Below are 17,417 nucleotides of genomic sequence, written 5' to 3' on the forward strand. Positions count from 1 at the left end.
GCCTGAATTCACACATAGTATTTAGATTTTATTTTTATTTTTTTATTTGACTGTGTTACAGAGGCTATAGTTCATAATTTAGTGCCTATACCTGTGTTTGGTGGCTGGTCTTGCAATTCTTACGTGATCCTGATTTTCATTTTTAGCAGCATACAAAATGAAAGTTGTCTCAGCTTTTCCCAGATTGCAGTGTGGCCCGAGATGTTACATCATTAGTCAGGTGTTGAAAGGGAGCCTGTGTGTGCTTTAATGCATGGAGCGACCACTGGGTGGGAGGTGATCATTCTCCACAGGGCTGTAGAATTGTAGTTTCAAGCACTTATGGAAGGGAGCCTAGCTGTGCTTTAATGAGTGGGGTGTCTGATGTGTGGGATGCGGAAAAGTGACCTTACTCTTACAAACAAAGGATCCTAGAACTTGTAGTTGGAGGGAGGGAACTTGAACAAGAAATAGCAATTTCACAAAAAGAAAGCAGCAGCGTTATGGGGGACTCACAACAGAGCCATTCAGCACCAAGACAAGCATGGATCCTCCTAAGCATGTCCATTACTGTCTGGCAGGTAAATACTAAAGTCACCTTATGTTGGATAACACCTTTAAGCATATATTAAAATCATGCAGTGGTGTGAACAAACACCATTACCTCAGTAGAGTTAGATTTGTGTGTAGAGCTACCCTATAAAGATTTAAATGAATAGCCATTGAGTTTAAAGGGGTACTCCGCCCCTAGACATCTTATCCCCTATCCAAAGGATAGGGGATAAGATGTCATATTGCCGGGGTCCCGCTGCTGGGGACCCCGGGGTGGAGCCATGACGTCACGCTGCTCTGGCCCCTGTATCGCTCGTCATTACGCACAGAGCGAGTTATAATGGCGGGGGGGCCGCAGTGGCGATCACTGGGATCCCCAGCAGCGGGACCACGGCGATCTAACATCTTATCCCCTATCCTTTGGATAGGGGATAAGATGCCAGGGGCGGAGTTCCCCTTTAAGCCACCACTTAATATTGTGTATGTCCTTCTTGTGCTAAAAGCACTGAACTACTGAGATATGGACTTCACAAGACCGCAAAGTTAAATGCACACTAGACTGAGGTTGTAGCAGGACTTGTGGTGGTAATCTGATTTCTAGAGCACCACATCTGTCCTCAGGTTGTGTGTGGTATTGCAACTCTGATTCATTGAAGTGAATGGAGCCAAGTAGTAATACCACACATAACCTGAGGGCAGATGTGGTGCTGTTTTTGGAAGAAATGATCTCTGTTTTTCTATTCCTGGATAACCCCTTTAAAAGAGGGATGTCTGTTTGGAAAAATACCATTAAAAATAACGATATATGTAATGCCCCAAAGGGTGTGAACTCACAGTGCCACTTACTGGTTTGACTTTGAGGCAAGCTTTGGGGTGAAGTTTAAGTATTCCCCCTTTATAACACTTCAGGATGCGGAAACTGGACTTCAGCTGCAAGAGAAATACCAGGTCGCTACTGCAAGAAGGTCCTGGTAATGGCCAAGGTAAACAGCAGGACATGCTGCACTTTGGTGGCTACCAACTGCCAAAGTTACAATATATATAATGTAACTTAATAATAAAAATTGATTCTTCATTCCCATTTTGAAACATCCGTGCATGATATATAGTATATAGTAAATATTTGTGTTTAGATATTTTTACATTTATGTAAGAAGTACCTACTTATAACACTGGAGTCATAATTTTATCTTTGTTTCCACAGCTGTATGTTCAAGGGGAGAGATGGTCTTCGCAAGAGTTATTTCAAGATTTACTGTACAAGATCAGTACGGACCATAATATAAGTGCAATATGTCTAGATGTACCTCTGGATACTCAGTATCCTTTTAATGTGACTGGAACATTTTCCAACCTTGTTGGTAAGTTGAACATGTTATTGTATCTGATTTTTATAATTTGACTCTTTAAGGACCTCTGCTATCCAAAATTCTGTCTAGTTCCAAGATGATGCTACAGGCTATAAAATCATATAATACCTTGAAATCTGATATGATTTGAAACATTTGCATATTATCCTTTCCCTTTATGTTTTACAGGTGGAGAACCCATTCAAAACTTAACTGTGTTCAATGAAACTTGTCTGAGTTGGAGAAGACATTTTAGGTCAAAAGAGCTCTATGTGGTAAGTAGAGATGAGCGAACTTACAGTAAATTCGATTCGTCACGAACTTCTCGGCGCGGTAATTGATGACTTATCCTGCATAAATTAGTTCAGCCTTCAGGTGCTCCGGTGGGCTGGAAAAGGTGGATACAGTCATAGGAAAGAGTCTCCTAGGACTGTATCCACCTTTTCCAGCCCACCGGAGCACCGGAAAGCTGAACTCATTTATGCAGGAAAAGTCATCAACTGCCGAGCCGAGAAGTTCGTGACGAATCGAATTTACTGTAAGTTCGCTCATCTCGTGGTAAGGTTAGAAATCTGCAATTCACACACTGTATTTATGGATCTGGATTTACAGATTTGAAGTAGTAAAATGTACATTTTACAAGGCAATTTGTATGTCATGTATATGACAGAGAAATGGGGATGTAGGCTGCAGGGGCTGGTCAGTGGTCGTGACATCACTCAGGGGGTGAGGCTGGAGCTCAGAGACAAGATCCACACCTCCGGAGACAGCAGAGGATGGTGCTTCATCTCAGGAAAGAGGGAGGAGCTGGGGACAGTGAAAGAACTACACCACACGTCTTGGGCATGGGTGAACACACACTACAGTTTGGAATAAAACTATATTAGTAAGTTCTATATCTTGGGGCGATATCTTGGGTCTTATTTAAATATACATTTCTGAAACTGGCATACCCCTTTAATTTATGAATTATTGGCACTTTTTAATTTATTTGTATTTTCTTTTACTGCGTTGATTGCACATAGTATACTTAATATACCCTTGGTTGTTAAAGGCATACTTCGGTGGAAAACTTTTTTTTAAATCAACTGGCGCCAGAAAGTTTAACAGACTTGTAAATTACTTCTATTAAAAAAATCTTAATCCTTCCAGTACTTATTAGCTGCTGAATATTACAGAAGAAATTATTTTCTTTTTAGAACACAGTGCTGACATCATGACCGCAGTGCTCTCTGCTGACATCTCTGTCCATTTTAAGAACTGTCCAGAGTAGGAGAAAATCCCCATAGCAAACATATGTTGCTCTGGTCAGTTCCTAAAATGGACAGAGATGTCAGCAGAGAGCACTGTGCTCGTGATTCAGCAGAGAGCACTGTGTTCCAAAAAGAAAAGAATTTCCTCTGTAATATTCAGCAGCTAATAAGTACTGGAAGGTTTAAGATTTTTTTAATAGAAGTAATTAACAAATCTGTTTAACTTTCTGTCACCAGTTGGTCAGACAGAAATGCAATTCAAAAAGAAAAAAAACTTCCTGTGGAGCATACAGCAGCTGATAAGTACTGGAAGGATTAAGATTTTTTAAATAGAAGTAATTTGCAAATCTGTGTAACCTTCTGGCACCAGTTGATATGAAATCCACTGCATACACAGACATAGGTATTTTATGCTTCTGTATTGAGTATTCTAACGTATTTTTTTTTTAACATTTTCAGTTTTTTGTCTACGGTTATAAAAGAAATGAGAAGAGACTCTCTCATGAGCTGATGTTTTATGTCACCTCAAATGAGAAACAACCTGTAGTGTGCTTTGACTTCCAAAAGGGCATTAACTACACAGTGGATGTTGTGTCAGTATTTTACCCTCAATACCCTGTGCAAATCTCTACCTTTTCCCCAAATCCAGGTATACATTCAGTTGTTATTTTCTGCATGATCTAATATATACTATTAACTACCATACATTTTTAGACATACGTTTTTCCATCTCAAGTCTTTGTCATTCTTAAAGGCTGAATTCCATCTTTGTAGCAATATATTGTTGTTATTTTCTAGTGGACACTTAAAGAATATGAGAGATCACTTATTGCCCATCTTTCCCAGGACTCTGAAAATATTAAACCATATAGTATATATAAAATCATATATACCATATATCATATATATATATATATATATATATATATATATATATATATATATATTATGTTTTACATTAGATATGACTCTAATGAATATTCCTGTATTTTCCAAGTATTTTCTATTTTCAGGAGCTAGCACCTGACTGGGGGGGGGGGGGGGGGGGTCATTATTATTACATGTGACTTGAGGCCATTATTTAAATATGTGATTTTATCAGTTTTGTTCATTTATTCTATTAATAAACTAAAATTTAGTACTCTTCATTTTGAGGTATATCTTTAGTCAGCAGCCTATCGACCAGCCTGTGTTTACATTATTCTAAGCAATACGTGCGGACATTCCTCACATTTGACTTAACTGGTGGACTCTAGGACCGCTTGGAAATGTGTTGTCTCATAGACGGCAATGTGTTACCTTGCGGACTCTGCAGAAAGGAAAGACTTAACCTAAATATAGTAGTAGGCCAGTTTCACATGGTCATATTCTAATCCCACTCAGTTTTTGAGCCTGAAAAAAAACTGCAATTTTTATGCAAAAAGTCTGAAAGATTAAAGGGGTTATCCAGCATAAGGTGATTTTAGTACGTACCTGGCAGGCAGTAATGGACATGCTTAGGAAGGATCTGCACTTGTCTTGGGGCTAAATGGCTATGTTGTGAGATTACCATAACACTGTGGCTAGCTTTTTGTGAACTGTTTTTTCCTGTTTCGGTTTTCTTTTTTTGACTACAAATCCTATAATTCCATTTTCCTCCCCCCTACACATCAGCCACCCCACCCATTAAAACATAAAGACCTGGGGTTTTCAATCAGGGTGCCTACAGCTGTTGCATTAGTTGCAGATTGATCCCTCCACCCATTGAAGCAGACAGGCTCCCTGTCATCAGCTGACTTGTGATGTCAGGTCTCGGCCACATTGCAACCTGGGAAAAATCTGAGACAACAGTCATTTTGTATGCTGTTAAATATAAATATTGGGGTGAAAATCACATAAGAATTGTGAGAAAACCGTCACACTCAGGTACAGACACTATTTAGGAACTACACTAACTTTACAGCCCCTGTAGCATAGTCAGATAAGAAAAATTCCTGGAATACCCTTTTAAACATTTTTTTCCAGCAGTTTTTTGCCGCTAGGACCCCCCGCGATCTTTAGAATGGGACCTGGCTCTAAGTGAGGAGTGCGTGCGGTAGACGGCACGCGCTCCATTAATTTCTGTGGGATGGCAGGAGAGACCCGAGTACAGCACTTGGGCATCATCGGCACTCCCATAGAAATGAATGGAGCGCATGCTGTCTACAGACCACACACGCTCCTCACTGAGAGCCGGGTCCTGTTCTGGAAATCACCGGGGTCCCACTGTCACACCCCCTGTGATCCTGTGGATAGGGGACAAGTTCTCTATTAAAGGGGTACTCCCACCCTAGACATCTTATCCCCTATCCAAAGGATAGGGGATAAGATGTCTGATCGCGGGGGTCCGCATTATTGCATGCGGCACCCACCTGTGTTCTCACCGGAACTGCTGGAGGGTCTGAGTCGCGACTCCGGGAACGGAAGTCCGTGATGTCAGGACTCCGCCCCCGTGTGACGTCACGCCGTCCCCTCAATACAAGTCTATGGGGGGCGTGGGTCTAGGGTGGGAGTACCCCTTTAAGGGGTACTCCGGTGGAAAACTTCTTTTTCTTTTTTTTTTTATTAACTGGTGCCAGAAAGTTAAACAGATTTGTAAATTACTTCTATAAAAAAAATCGTAACCCTTCCAGTACTTATTAGCGACTGTATACTACAGAGGAAATTCTTTTATTTTTAGATTTCTTTTCTGTCACAACCACAGTGCTCTCTGCTGACACCTCTGTCCATGTCAGGAACTGTCCAGAACAGGAGAAAATCCCCATAGCAAACATATGCTGCTCTGGACAGTTCCTAAAATGGACATAGTTGTCAGCAGAGAGCAATGTGGTCCCTCTGTAGTATACAGCCACTAATAAGTACTGGAAGAATTAAGATTTTTTAATAGAAGTAGTTTACAAATCTGTTTAACTTTCTGGCACCAGTTGATTTAAAAAAAAAAAAAAGTTTTCCACTGGAGTACTCCTTGTTTTTTTTTTTTTTTATTGGTCTGGTTGTTGTCCTCATATCCACATGGTTGTTGTCCACATGTGCTAAAGCCCAGCTGTATCATGTGTCGGCCTTATTAGATCTCATCTTCTACCAGTTGTATTCACCTGCGTGTAAGACAATCGCTTGTATTTCAGCTGGGCCCTGTTTTAATTACGGTCCATTCATTACAGAATATGGTAAGTGGAATTACAGGGATAAAGCAGAAAATAGCCTAATTAGTAATTAGTTCTAATTAGTTGTCTAAAAGCGGCCCTAATGATTGTATGACCATCTCATTCTGCTGATCTGTTAGGCAATAAGTTTAGATTATGTGGAGAGCCTCCCTGCTTAATTAAGACAAAACAAGAGACAGTAAATAGGTTAAGATCACGTGAAAGGAGCAGAAACTACAAACAGCTGCAATTTACAGATTAGAAGGACGATCATCACAAGATGTGCACTTAGTGCTTTACAACACTTTTCTGTGATCAAATCAGGTCAAAATGCATAAATTCCCCTTGTAAGACTGCGGACAGAGCTACAAATGTGAGATACAGGGAGCTGATAGAAAAGGCTAATGTTATTAGCAACAGCCAGGGAACCAATTTATGTCCCTCCGAGCATGTGTTATCTCTAGCATGACAAAGAAGCAACACATGTAACTGGATATACGGTTATAGCTACATCTACACTGTAGAACTCACACTACCCTATTTATGCTCAAATATAGTAGATCACAAGCTGTCATGTCATTCTTTGGGATGGCATAGGCCTAGTAAAATGTGAACGAACAGATAAGACAATGATGTATTGTGTCAAATAAAACACCAGACTATGGTATGCTCAACAAATGCATATGTGGTGGCGGGGTGTGAGGTGCAGGGCAGATGTTACCCTAGGGGCAGATGGCATTAACCCCTTGTATTCGTGTCGCCAGGGCGTGGTTTAGCCTATAACCACCCGAAGGTATAGCGCTGGATCCTGGGCTAGGCACGGGGGGCAATAAAGACTCCGACGCCAAGTTACGGACAACAGTAGCTTTACTGAGGGTAGGCAGTTGGTAAAGTCTATATAGTTCAGCCAGGGCCCAAGGAGGTGACCAGTGACTCAGAGATCTTAAGGGCTTGCTGGGACTTGTAGTAGGACTGGATAATTGAATGCAGACCACACTGACTTGACAGATGACAGGGACTGACTTGTCTTGACTCATAAAGCTGTGACTTTAGCTTATTTGATTTGATGGGGGCTGCAGGACTTGAGTTGAGGTCTCCAATACTCTGGACAGACATACTAGGCACGACTGCGCTGGACCTCAGCTTAGCAGAAGTGCAGCGCTCAGAGAGAGGCTAGCTCCACCCAGGGCTTATAAGGGGGAGACTAGCACGGAGCCTATAGGTCACCTCCGGGATCACCTGTTCACTGGTACGTCCTGGGTAACAAGCACATAGTATGTCACATGGTATAACTCTTAAAGTGATAACACATTTTATACAGTACAACATATTTACAATGGGGAAACTGATGCAAGGGGCCCTGGGGACATTGAAGGAGGCTGCCTGACAGGGCAGCAGGAATACAGAGTAACACCTCCCATACTGGGCTACTACACATACTACTGAGGAGCATTGGGAGAGATTTACTAATGATTTTGCTCCTAGTCCTTGACATTTCGTACACAAAAAAAAAAAAAAAAAAACTCACAACACATTTTAGACACATTTATGAATTAAAGGGGTACTCCCCTGGAAAACATTTTTTTTTTAATCAACTGGTGCCAGGAAGTTAAACAGATTTGTAAATTAGTTCTATTTAAAAATCTTAATCCTTCCAATATTTATCAGCTGCTTTATGCTCCACAGGAAGTTCTTTTCTTTTTCAATTTCCTTTCTGTCTGACCACAGTGCTCTCTGCTGACACCTCTGTCCATTTTAGGAACTGTCCAGTGCAGGAACAAATCCCCATAGCAAACCTATCCTGCTCCGGACAGTTCCTAAAATGGACAGAGGTGTCAGCAATGAGCACTGTGGTCAGGCAGAAAGGAAATTCAAAAAGAACAGAACTTCCTCTGGTACATAAAGCAGCATATAAGTACTGAAAGGGTTAAACATTCTAAATAGAAAACAGATTTGTAAATTACTAAATTACTTGTAAATGTTTAGCCCTTCCAGTACTTATAAGCTGCTGTATGTACCAGAGGAAGTTCTGTTCTTTTTGAATTTCTTTTTCTGCCTGACCACAGTGCTCTCTGCTGACACCTCTGTCCACTTTAGAAACTGAACAGTGTAGGAACAAATCCCCATAGCAAACCTATCCTGCTCCAGACAATTCCTAAAATGGACAGAGGTGTCAACAGTGTCAATAACTGGAAGGGTTATCATTTTTTAAATAGAAGCAATTTACAAATCTGTTTAACTTTCTGGCACCAGTTGATTTAACATTTTTTTTTCCAGTGGAGTACCCCTTTAAATATACCAGAAAGAATATTCAACTGCACCTACTGTAGCTTGTCTTTTTTTTTTTTTTTTCTTGGCAGGAAAAGACATGACAACAGCATACACCATTATTTGCCTGTATTTTGGCAATATAAGTACCAAACCCATGGGCAGCAGCCCAGGGTAAAAAAAAACCCCTAATATAATCCCCTCCCCTAAAACCTTGTAATCTTTATTGATTTATATGATATACAACCCTGTATCACAAACTATTAAAAGCTGTGGCCTATACTGGTCAGTTAGAATACACACCAGAATTATCCAGTAATACGTCCTATTAGCAGAGCTTGCAGTGCTCTGTGATTAAGGCCAGTAAATTAGCCAGACATAAAACCAGAAAATATTTGCCTCCTCTACATGTTTCGTTGCTGACCTCAACGTCCTAAGGAGGGCGATGGGCAATGGCAATTGCGGCCGGTAAATTGATCTATATATAACATATGTTACCCTGACGTCAGCTCCATTTCCTCTTGATTACTCCAATGTTACATCACATCACCAATGGTGCCCATCCACACACCCTTTGTTTACCTGTGACGTCAGTCTAGTCTCTGCACTAGTCTCTGCATTTGCCTGTTGGACAGTGGGCAGGATGTTTGAAAGTAGCTGGCAGTCTCTGCAGGCCAAGAGTTACGTGATCAGGAGATGTAGAAGTCCAATAGACTTGCATGAGACTTCAGAGAAACCCCCCACCCTTCCAAGGTGGGGGGGTGGGGGGATGTTTGGGGGTCAGTTAACATAAAAGTAACGTGTACCAAGCTTCAGTGAAACATCTCCAGCCATTTGGAAGTAATGTTGGAACATATATACATACATATGTTGAGATCACAGAATCCGCTTGGGGCCAAAAAATGGATTCAGGCAGTCAGACACCAATGGATATCAATGAATCCCATTGACTGTCTTGTACAGTAAAATGCACAATATCTATTTATCTGTGGGTATGCACATTACAGTGCTGCTTTAGACAGCAACTCACTAATGATGTCTTCTCTAATCAGGGTCGTTCCCTTTTCTTCTCCATCTGCCCCACCCGTCCAACATGATAATTTCATCCAGCCACAATTCTTGACAGTTAAACCTGCAAAACAAACCTATTAGGCTCCGCTGTTTTTTTATATATGGGTGACAGAGGAGTGTACATGGGTGGCAGAGGGGAGTAGAAGAGTGTACATGGATGACAGGGGCAAAGGGGGTTGATAGAGGGGTGTACAATGGTGACAGAGTGATGTTGGGGGTGCACAGGGGTGTACATGGGCGACAGGAGTGTAGGGGAGTGTACATGGGTAACAGAGAGGTGTACATGGGTGACAGAGGGGTGTACATGGGTGACAGAGGGGTGTAGAAGAGTGTACAAGGGTTGCAGAAGGGTGTACATGGGTGACAGAGGGGTGTAGAAGAGTGTAAATGGGTGGCAGAGGGGTATAGAGGAGTGTACATGGGTGGCAGAGGGATGTAGAGGAGTGTACATGGGTGGCAGAGGGGTGTAGAGGAGTGTAACTGGGTGGCAGATGGTTGTAGAGGAGCTTAGATTGGTGGTAGAGGGGTGTACATGGGTGGCAGAGGGGTGTAGAGAAGTGTACATGGGTGACAGGGGGTGTAGAGGAGTGTACATAGGTGACAAGGGGATGACAGATGGGTGTAGAAGAGTGTACATGGGAAACAGAGGGGTGCAGGGGGTGACAGATGGGTGTAGACGAGTGTACATGGGTGGCAGAGGGGTGTAGAGGAGTGTGCATGGGTGACAGAGGGGTGTAGGGGGTGACAGAGGGGTGTAGAAGAGTGTACATGGGTGACAGAGGGGTGTACATGGGTGACAGATGGGTGTAGAAGAGTGTACATGGGTGGCAGAGGGTTGTTGAGGAGTGTATATGGTTGGCAGAGGGGTGTAGAGGAGTGAACATGGGTGACAGAGGGGCGTAGGGGGTGACAGAGGGGTAAACATGGGTGACAGAAGACTGTAGAAGAGTGTACATGGGTGGCAGGGGGTTGTAGAGGAGTGTACATGGGTGACAGGGGGTGTAGAGGAGTGTACATGGGTGACAGAGGGGTATAGAGGAGTGTACATGGGTGACAGAGGGGTGTAGAGGAGTGTACATGGGTGACAGGGGGTGTAGAGGAGTGTACATGGGTGACAGAGGGGTGACAGATGGGTGTAGAAGAGTGTACATGGGTGAGAGAGGGGTGTATAAGAGTGTACATCGGTGGCAGAGGGGTGTAGAGGAGCGTACATGGGTGGCAGAGGACTGTCCATGGGTGGCAGAGGGTTGTAGAGGAGTGTACATGGGTGACAGAGAGGTGTACATGGGTGACAGAGGGGTGTACATGGGTAACAGAGGGGTGTAGAAGAGTGTACATGGGTGCAGGGGGTTGTAGAGGAGTGCACATGGGTGGCAGAGGGGTGAAGAGGAGGGTACATGGGTGACAGGGGGGTGTAGAGGAGTATACATGGGTGACAGAGGGGTGTAAAGGAGTGTACATGGGTGACAGAGGGGTGTAGAAGAGTGTACATGGGTGACAGAGGGGCGTAGGGGGTGTTCATGGGTGACAGGGGGTTTACATGGGTAACAGAGGGGTGTAGAAGAGTGTACAAGGGTGGCAGAGGGTTGATGAGGAGTGCACATGGGTGGCAGAGGGGTGTAGAGGAGTGCACATGGGTAACAGAGGGGTGACAGATGGGTGTAGAGGAGTGAACATGGATGTAGAAATTTAAAAAAAGAAAAATTCACTGAAAAATCCTGTGGTACCCCGGGCAGTGCTGAACATCGCCCCAGTGTGCAGGGGCACCCCGGTTGGGAATCACTGGTCTAGTGTCTGTTTATTTAGCAGGTTCTGACTGGAATAAATATTACTGCTCGCACCATTTTTCTGTCTACTCAGGTCCTGCTAATGAAATAGATTCTGTTACGGAGCTCCCCAAATGAAGCCTTAACGTAGATGTGACCATAGCCCAACTTATTCAATTTTTACTGTATGCTTTTATTGGAGACAATGAAGATATATTATGTATTCTACTGTCCTAGCCTATATCTATGAAATATAGTGTGTTTAATGGCTGCTTCACATGAAGAAATTCGGTGAAATCATAAACATGCTACGGTATTATAAAGCCTACACTGAAATAAGCAAGAAATGGTCATGAAGTGGCAAAAATATTACAGTATGTGTTATCAGGAGCATTCTTGGCTTCTAAAGTGCAGACTTTTCAATGTTCTAGTAACAGGTTTATTGTAAGTATATTTGTTGCTGTCTCGCTAAAAATGTTACAGCTATCAATTGTACACTAGATGGCACTGTGCATTAATACAATCTGTATGAACAACACTAATATAATCTTTTGGAGGCATTTTTTTTAAGTAAAGGGTAATGGAACTGGAAAAATACACAATAATACGAAAGGATTGGTGTTATAGTCTCAGCAGTCTTACACGTGATTCACTTTTTGTTCTTAAGTCTAACACAGTGGGAGTTGTGTGTTTAGATGGCCATAGCTGTGGTTTATGGCAGATATTATTCTAACAGATTAGATGGGCAGAATATTAGGTAAAATAATGCATTCCTTTAAAGGGGTACTTTAAAAAAAAAAAAAAAAAAATGTAATAACTGGTGCCAGAAAGTTAAACAGATTTGTAAATTGCATCTATTTAAAAAATGTAATCCTTTCAGTACTTATTAGCAGCTATATACTACAGAGGAAATTCTTTTCTTTTTGAACTTCTTTTTTGTCTTGTCCCTGCTGACACCTCTGTTCGTGTCAGGAACTGTCCAGAGCAGCATAGGTTTGCTATGGGGATTTTATCCTGCTCTGGACAGTTCCTGATATGGGCATCAGGTGTCAGCAGAGAGCACTGTGGACAAAACAAAAAAGAAAGACAAGACAGAAATTCAAAAAGAAAATAATTTCCTTTGTAGCATACAGCTGCTAATAAGTACTGGAAGAGTAAAGATTTATTAATATAAGTAATTTACAAATCTGTTTAACTTTCTGACACCAGTTGATTTAAAATAAAATGTTTTCCACCAGAGTACCCCTTTAATCTTTAAAACCCTTGTGACATCCGCCATTCACTGAGACTACTTTGCTGGCTCCTACATTATCCTGGAACATTGCCAATAAAACTATAAGTGGTCCCTCAAGTTAAATTAATATTAATTGGTTCCAAGATGACCATTGTATGTTGAAACCATTGTATGTTGAGACCATAAGTCTATGGAAACCAGGTAATTGGTTCTGAAGCCCCAAAATATCATCGAAAAATAGGAAAAAGTGGAGATTAAAGAAAAATAAGTAGACAACTAATACAGATAAAACAAGTCCTTACATATAAAAGTAAGAAAGAGCTGCTGGGAGCTGTAATCACTGTCTATGTAGAGGACAGGAGCTTCTTCAGGGTCCTGTACAGTACACACAATGTCCCCCCAAAAAAGCAACATGGAGCCTCCCCCACCTGGAGCAGCTATCCCTGGCAAGGGTAAAGAGTAATACAGAACATGTAGTACCTCCCTGTACTGTAGGGAGGCACTACCAGACAGCCAGTCAGTGCATGCACTTCAGTAATACTGGTGTTTTACCAGTAAAATGCTCATTCTAATTGATCAGTTCTTCCAGCCATTGACACGTTTCACAGATCTGGATTTTCGGTAGCATTGTATGTTGAGTCTGGTTTCAAGTTACAATGGTCCAGAAAAGACTATTGTATGTTGAGTCAGGGCCGGCCCTACCATAGGACCTAGTGGGACCATTGGTCCCAGGCAGCACTTTTCAGCACTTTTTGTGCCACCTAGGTTCATGGTTGGGCCGGCCCTGCTGCTGCGCCACCGCTGCTCACTGTTGCAAAGTGGCCGCGGCGCAGCCTGTGGCCGGCCTGCTCGGGTCTGATGAGGGACATTGCGCAAGTGACGTTCCTCCGCAGACCCGCCCAGGGGGACGTCAGTGAAGTCACTCATCAGGCCACCGGCGGAGAGAAGAAGCACTGTGCAGGCCAGGTGGGTGTGTTTGTATGTGTGTATGTGTGTGTCTCTGTGTGTATGTCTCTGTGTCAGGGGGAGGGGGGGGAACTATGCTACCTAATGTGGGTAAACTGCTACCTAATGTGGGAAAACTATGCTACCTAATGTGAGGAAACTTCTACCTAGCATGGGGAAACTATGCTACCTAATGTGGGGAATCTGTGCTACCTAATGTGAGGAATCTGTGGTACCTAATGTGGAGAAACTGTGCTACCTAATGTGGGGAAACTATGCTACCTAATGTGGGGAAACTATGCTACCTAATGTGGGGAAACTACGCTACCTAATGTGGGAAAACTATGCTGCATATCTAATGTGGGGAAACTATGCTGCCTAATGTGGGGAACTATGCTACCTAATGTGGGGAAACTATGATACCTAATGTGGGGAAACTATGCTGCCTACCAAATGTGGGGAAAGCTATGCTGCCTGCCTAATGTGGGGGAACTGCTGCCTACCTAATGCTTTTCTTTTTCTTTTGGGGCTGGGGGGGGGGGGGAGGGGGGGCAGCACTTCACTCTTGGACCCAGCAGGCAGAACAATGTCTTCGGCCATTGTAAGTTGAGGGAACACTGTACTATGGCCACTGTAATGTTTAGAGGGCATCTACATGCTGTCATGCAGATATGATGCATACATTCATGAGAATTGGGATGTTTTATATATAAAAAAATTATTTTACTATGATCTTGATGTAACTTGTTAGTCTTATTTTCTTAATTAAAGAATAAATCATAGTTTTCATTTTCAGACACGCCACTTCCTAAACTAAAAATCGTGCCAGCTTACCGCCAGTTGCCAAAAATTAGTTTTCAGAGGAATGATAGAAGTGGATCAGTCAGGTAAGCATCATTATAACATCATAAAAAAAACAATTACTGTATTGCTTACACAACTGCACTACAGATGTCAATGGCACAAGTTCACACTTGGAAGTACTTTCTTAAAGACACCATGTAACAGAAAGTATTGCGTATTCAGGTTTCTGTCTGAGGATTTATTTGCTAGAGAGGAACAGAGATTACAGCAAGAGGAAATGACTGCTGTTTGTGTATATGCTCAATAGATCATGGCGTTCCTACTGCAGACAGGTTAATAAAACATAGTCTCCATACTGATGTTCAGATATATTATCCTTCACATGTTTATTCAATCAATCTTCACGATATATTCATGCATGTATTCTGACATATGAGTGACAATATTCACTGTGCAAGATGTAAAACAGCATACCTCGGTCAGATGGAGAGACACAAGTACAAACCTGCCACGCTACATTTCAGGGGCACGCCCCCCCCCCTTAGTCATGCGCTCAGGTTTGATGCGGAAGTGAGTTCAAGATTGGTAGCGGCTGGACGCAGGTGAGTAATTAACTCTTTCAGGCAAGTGCACATCATAATACTTTATATACCATCCAGTGCACGCTAGCATGCTCAAATCCACTGTAACAAGTAAACCTTAAAATTACAATTTTCATTCAGCCCTTTCGGTTCCAAAGATTCTAGCTCTACTATCCAAAATGTTTCCCTTTTCAGCAAATTCTTTCTGTTCACATCCACATTACTGTTCACTTTTACCTCTTCAATAACTTGCCATCTTAGGCTGGGTTCACATCACGTTTTCTCCCATACGGGAGCGCATTCGGCAGGGGAGAGCTAAAACCTTGCGCTCCCGTATGCTTTCGTATGCGCTCCCGTATGTAATTCATTTCACTGAGCCGGCCGGAGTGAAACGTTCGGTCCGGTCGGTTCATTTTTGCGCCGTATGCGCTTTTCCCCTGCACCTAAAACCGTGGTCAACCACGGTTTTAGGTCCGGTTGTAAAAGAGCATATAGCGCAAAAATTAGCCGACCGGACCGAACGTTTCACTCCGGCCGGCTCAGTGAAATGAATTACATACGGGAGCGCATACGAAAGCATACGGGAGCGCGAGGTTTTAGCTCTCCCCTGCCGTATGCGCTCCCGTATGGGAGAAAACGTGATGTGAACCCAGCCTTAGATCAAATGTTACATGTCCATGTTCTTTAAAGTGCCTGGCCACAGTTGTCTCTCCGTATTGCGGTACCACACATGCCACAGATTCTTCATGTGTATAACGTCTTATTGCAGACTTATGTTCACCGATTCTAGTTTTAATCATCCGTGCAGTCTGTCCTACATAGACAAAACCGCACGGACACTTCAAGAGATAAATCACATTGGTACTGTTGCATGTGTGATAACCTCTAATTGGGATTTTGTGGCCCTTAGTCGGGTGTAAAATGTCACCACCTTTTATAATGCCATTGCACTGTGTACAAGAGAGACATAAGAAAAATTTTTCTTGCTGCCATAAATGTTTGTTTATCTTTACGTTTTTTTCACAATGTCACTTCTCACCAGTTTATCACCTGTAGTTTTCCCTTTTTTGTATGTAAACATGGGGGGGATCTTTAAACAATAATCCATATTTCTTGTCAGTAGATAGCAACAAGATCCTCATTTTTTAGCGAGTAAAAGCAGTTGTGCCAGCAAATGAAAAAATGAACACGTTATGTATGCTGGTAAATATGATAAACGTTCATCTATCATCTAACATACTATTAGGAAGTGTTGGAAGTTGCTATCTACTGACAATAAGTATGGATTATTGTTTAGAGATCCCCCCCCCCATCTTTACACACAAAAAAGAGAAAACTATAGGTGATAAACTGGTGAGAAGTGACATTGTGAAAAAAACTTTAAGATAAACAAACATTTATGGCAGTAAGAAAAAATAGCACTTTTTTGTGTCTCTCTTGTACACAGTGCAATGGCATTATAAAAGGTGGTGACATTTTACATCCGACTAAGGGCCACAAAATCCCTATTAGAGGTTATCACACATGCAACAGTACCAATGTGATTTATCTCTTGAAGTGTCCGTGCGGTTTTGTCTATGTTAGACAGACGGCACGGATGATTAAAACTAGAGTCGGCGAACATAAGTCTGCAAGAAGACGTTATACACATGAAGAAATATGGAGAGACAACTGTGGTTAGGCATTTTAAAGAACATGAACATGTAGCATCTGATCTAAGATGGCAAGTTATTGAAGAGGTAAAAGTGAACAGTAATGTGGATGTGAATAGAAAGAATTGGCTGAAAAGGGAAACATTTTGCATAGTAGAGCTAGAATCTTTGGAACCGAAAGGGCTGAATGAAAATTGTAACTTTAAGGTTTACTTAAAAAGTTTACTGGATTTGAGCATGCTAGCGTGCACTGAATGGTGTATAAAGTATTATGATGTGCACTTGCCTGAAAGAGTTAATTACTCACCTGTATCCAGCCGCCACCATTCTTAAATCCACTCCTGCATCAAACCAGAGCGCATGACTAAGGAAGCATGCCCCTTAAACGTAACGTGGCCGGTTTGTACTTGTGTCTCTTTCCATTTGACCGAGTTATGCTGTTTTACATCTTGCACAGTAAATATTGGCACTCGTATGTCAGAATACATGCATGAATATATCGTGAAGATTCATTGAATAAACATTTGAAGGATACTATATCTGAACATCAGTATGGACTTTATGCTTTATTAACCTGTCTGCAGTAGGAACGCCATGATCTATTGAGCATATAAATGTGTGATTAGGGTCCGTAGAGCCCGTTGGTCAAAGGTGTTTGCCCAGAATTACACACTTTGAAAGTGCAGTGGTGGTAACTAGAGAGGAGCGAATCGAATATGACGAATCCAAATTTGTTACGAATTTCATGAGAAATTTGATTTGCAACAAATCGCTTCATTAAACTCCATTTAGTGCGGTCCAG

At 42.2% G+C, this 17,417-nt stretch overlaps 1 protein-coding gene across 3 annotated transcripts in view; it reads left to right on the plus strand.

The window, feature by feature from the left end:
* The window catches only part of SUSD1 (sushi domain containing 1), a 165,743-nt gene that overhangs the window by 91,641 nt on the left and 56,685 nt on the right, over positions 1-17,417 (plus strand). For all 3 annotated transcript variants that reach the window (XM_056518609.1, XM_056518623.1, XM_056518618.1), the window contains 4 exons: positions 1,736-1,892; positions 2,070-2,155; positions 3,593-3,782; positions 14,375-14,465. In XM_056518609.1, coding sequence (XP_056374584.1) covers positions 1,736-1,892; positions 2,070-2,155; positions 3,593-3,782; positions 14,375-14,465 — 524 coding nt within the window. The remainder of the gene's footprint in view (positions 1-1,735; positions 1,893-2,069; positions 2,156-3,592; positions 3,783-14,374; positions 14,466-17,417) is intronic.

Source organism: Hyla sarda, chromosome 1, assembly GCF_029499605.1.
Source record: "Hyla sarda isolate aHylSar1 chromosome 1, aHylSar1.hap1, whole genome shotgun sequence".
Classification (NCBI taxonomy): domain Eukaryota; kingdom Metazoa; phylum Chordata; class Amphibia; order Anura; family Hylidae; genus Hyla; species Hyla sarda.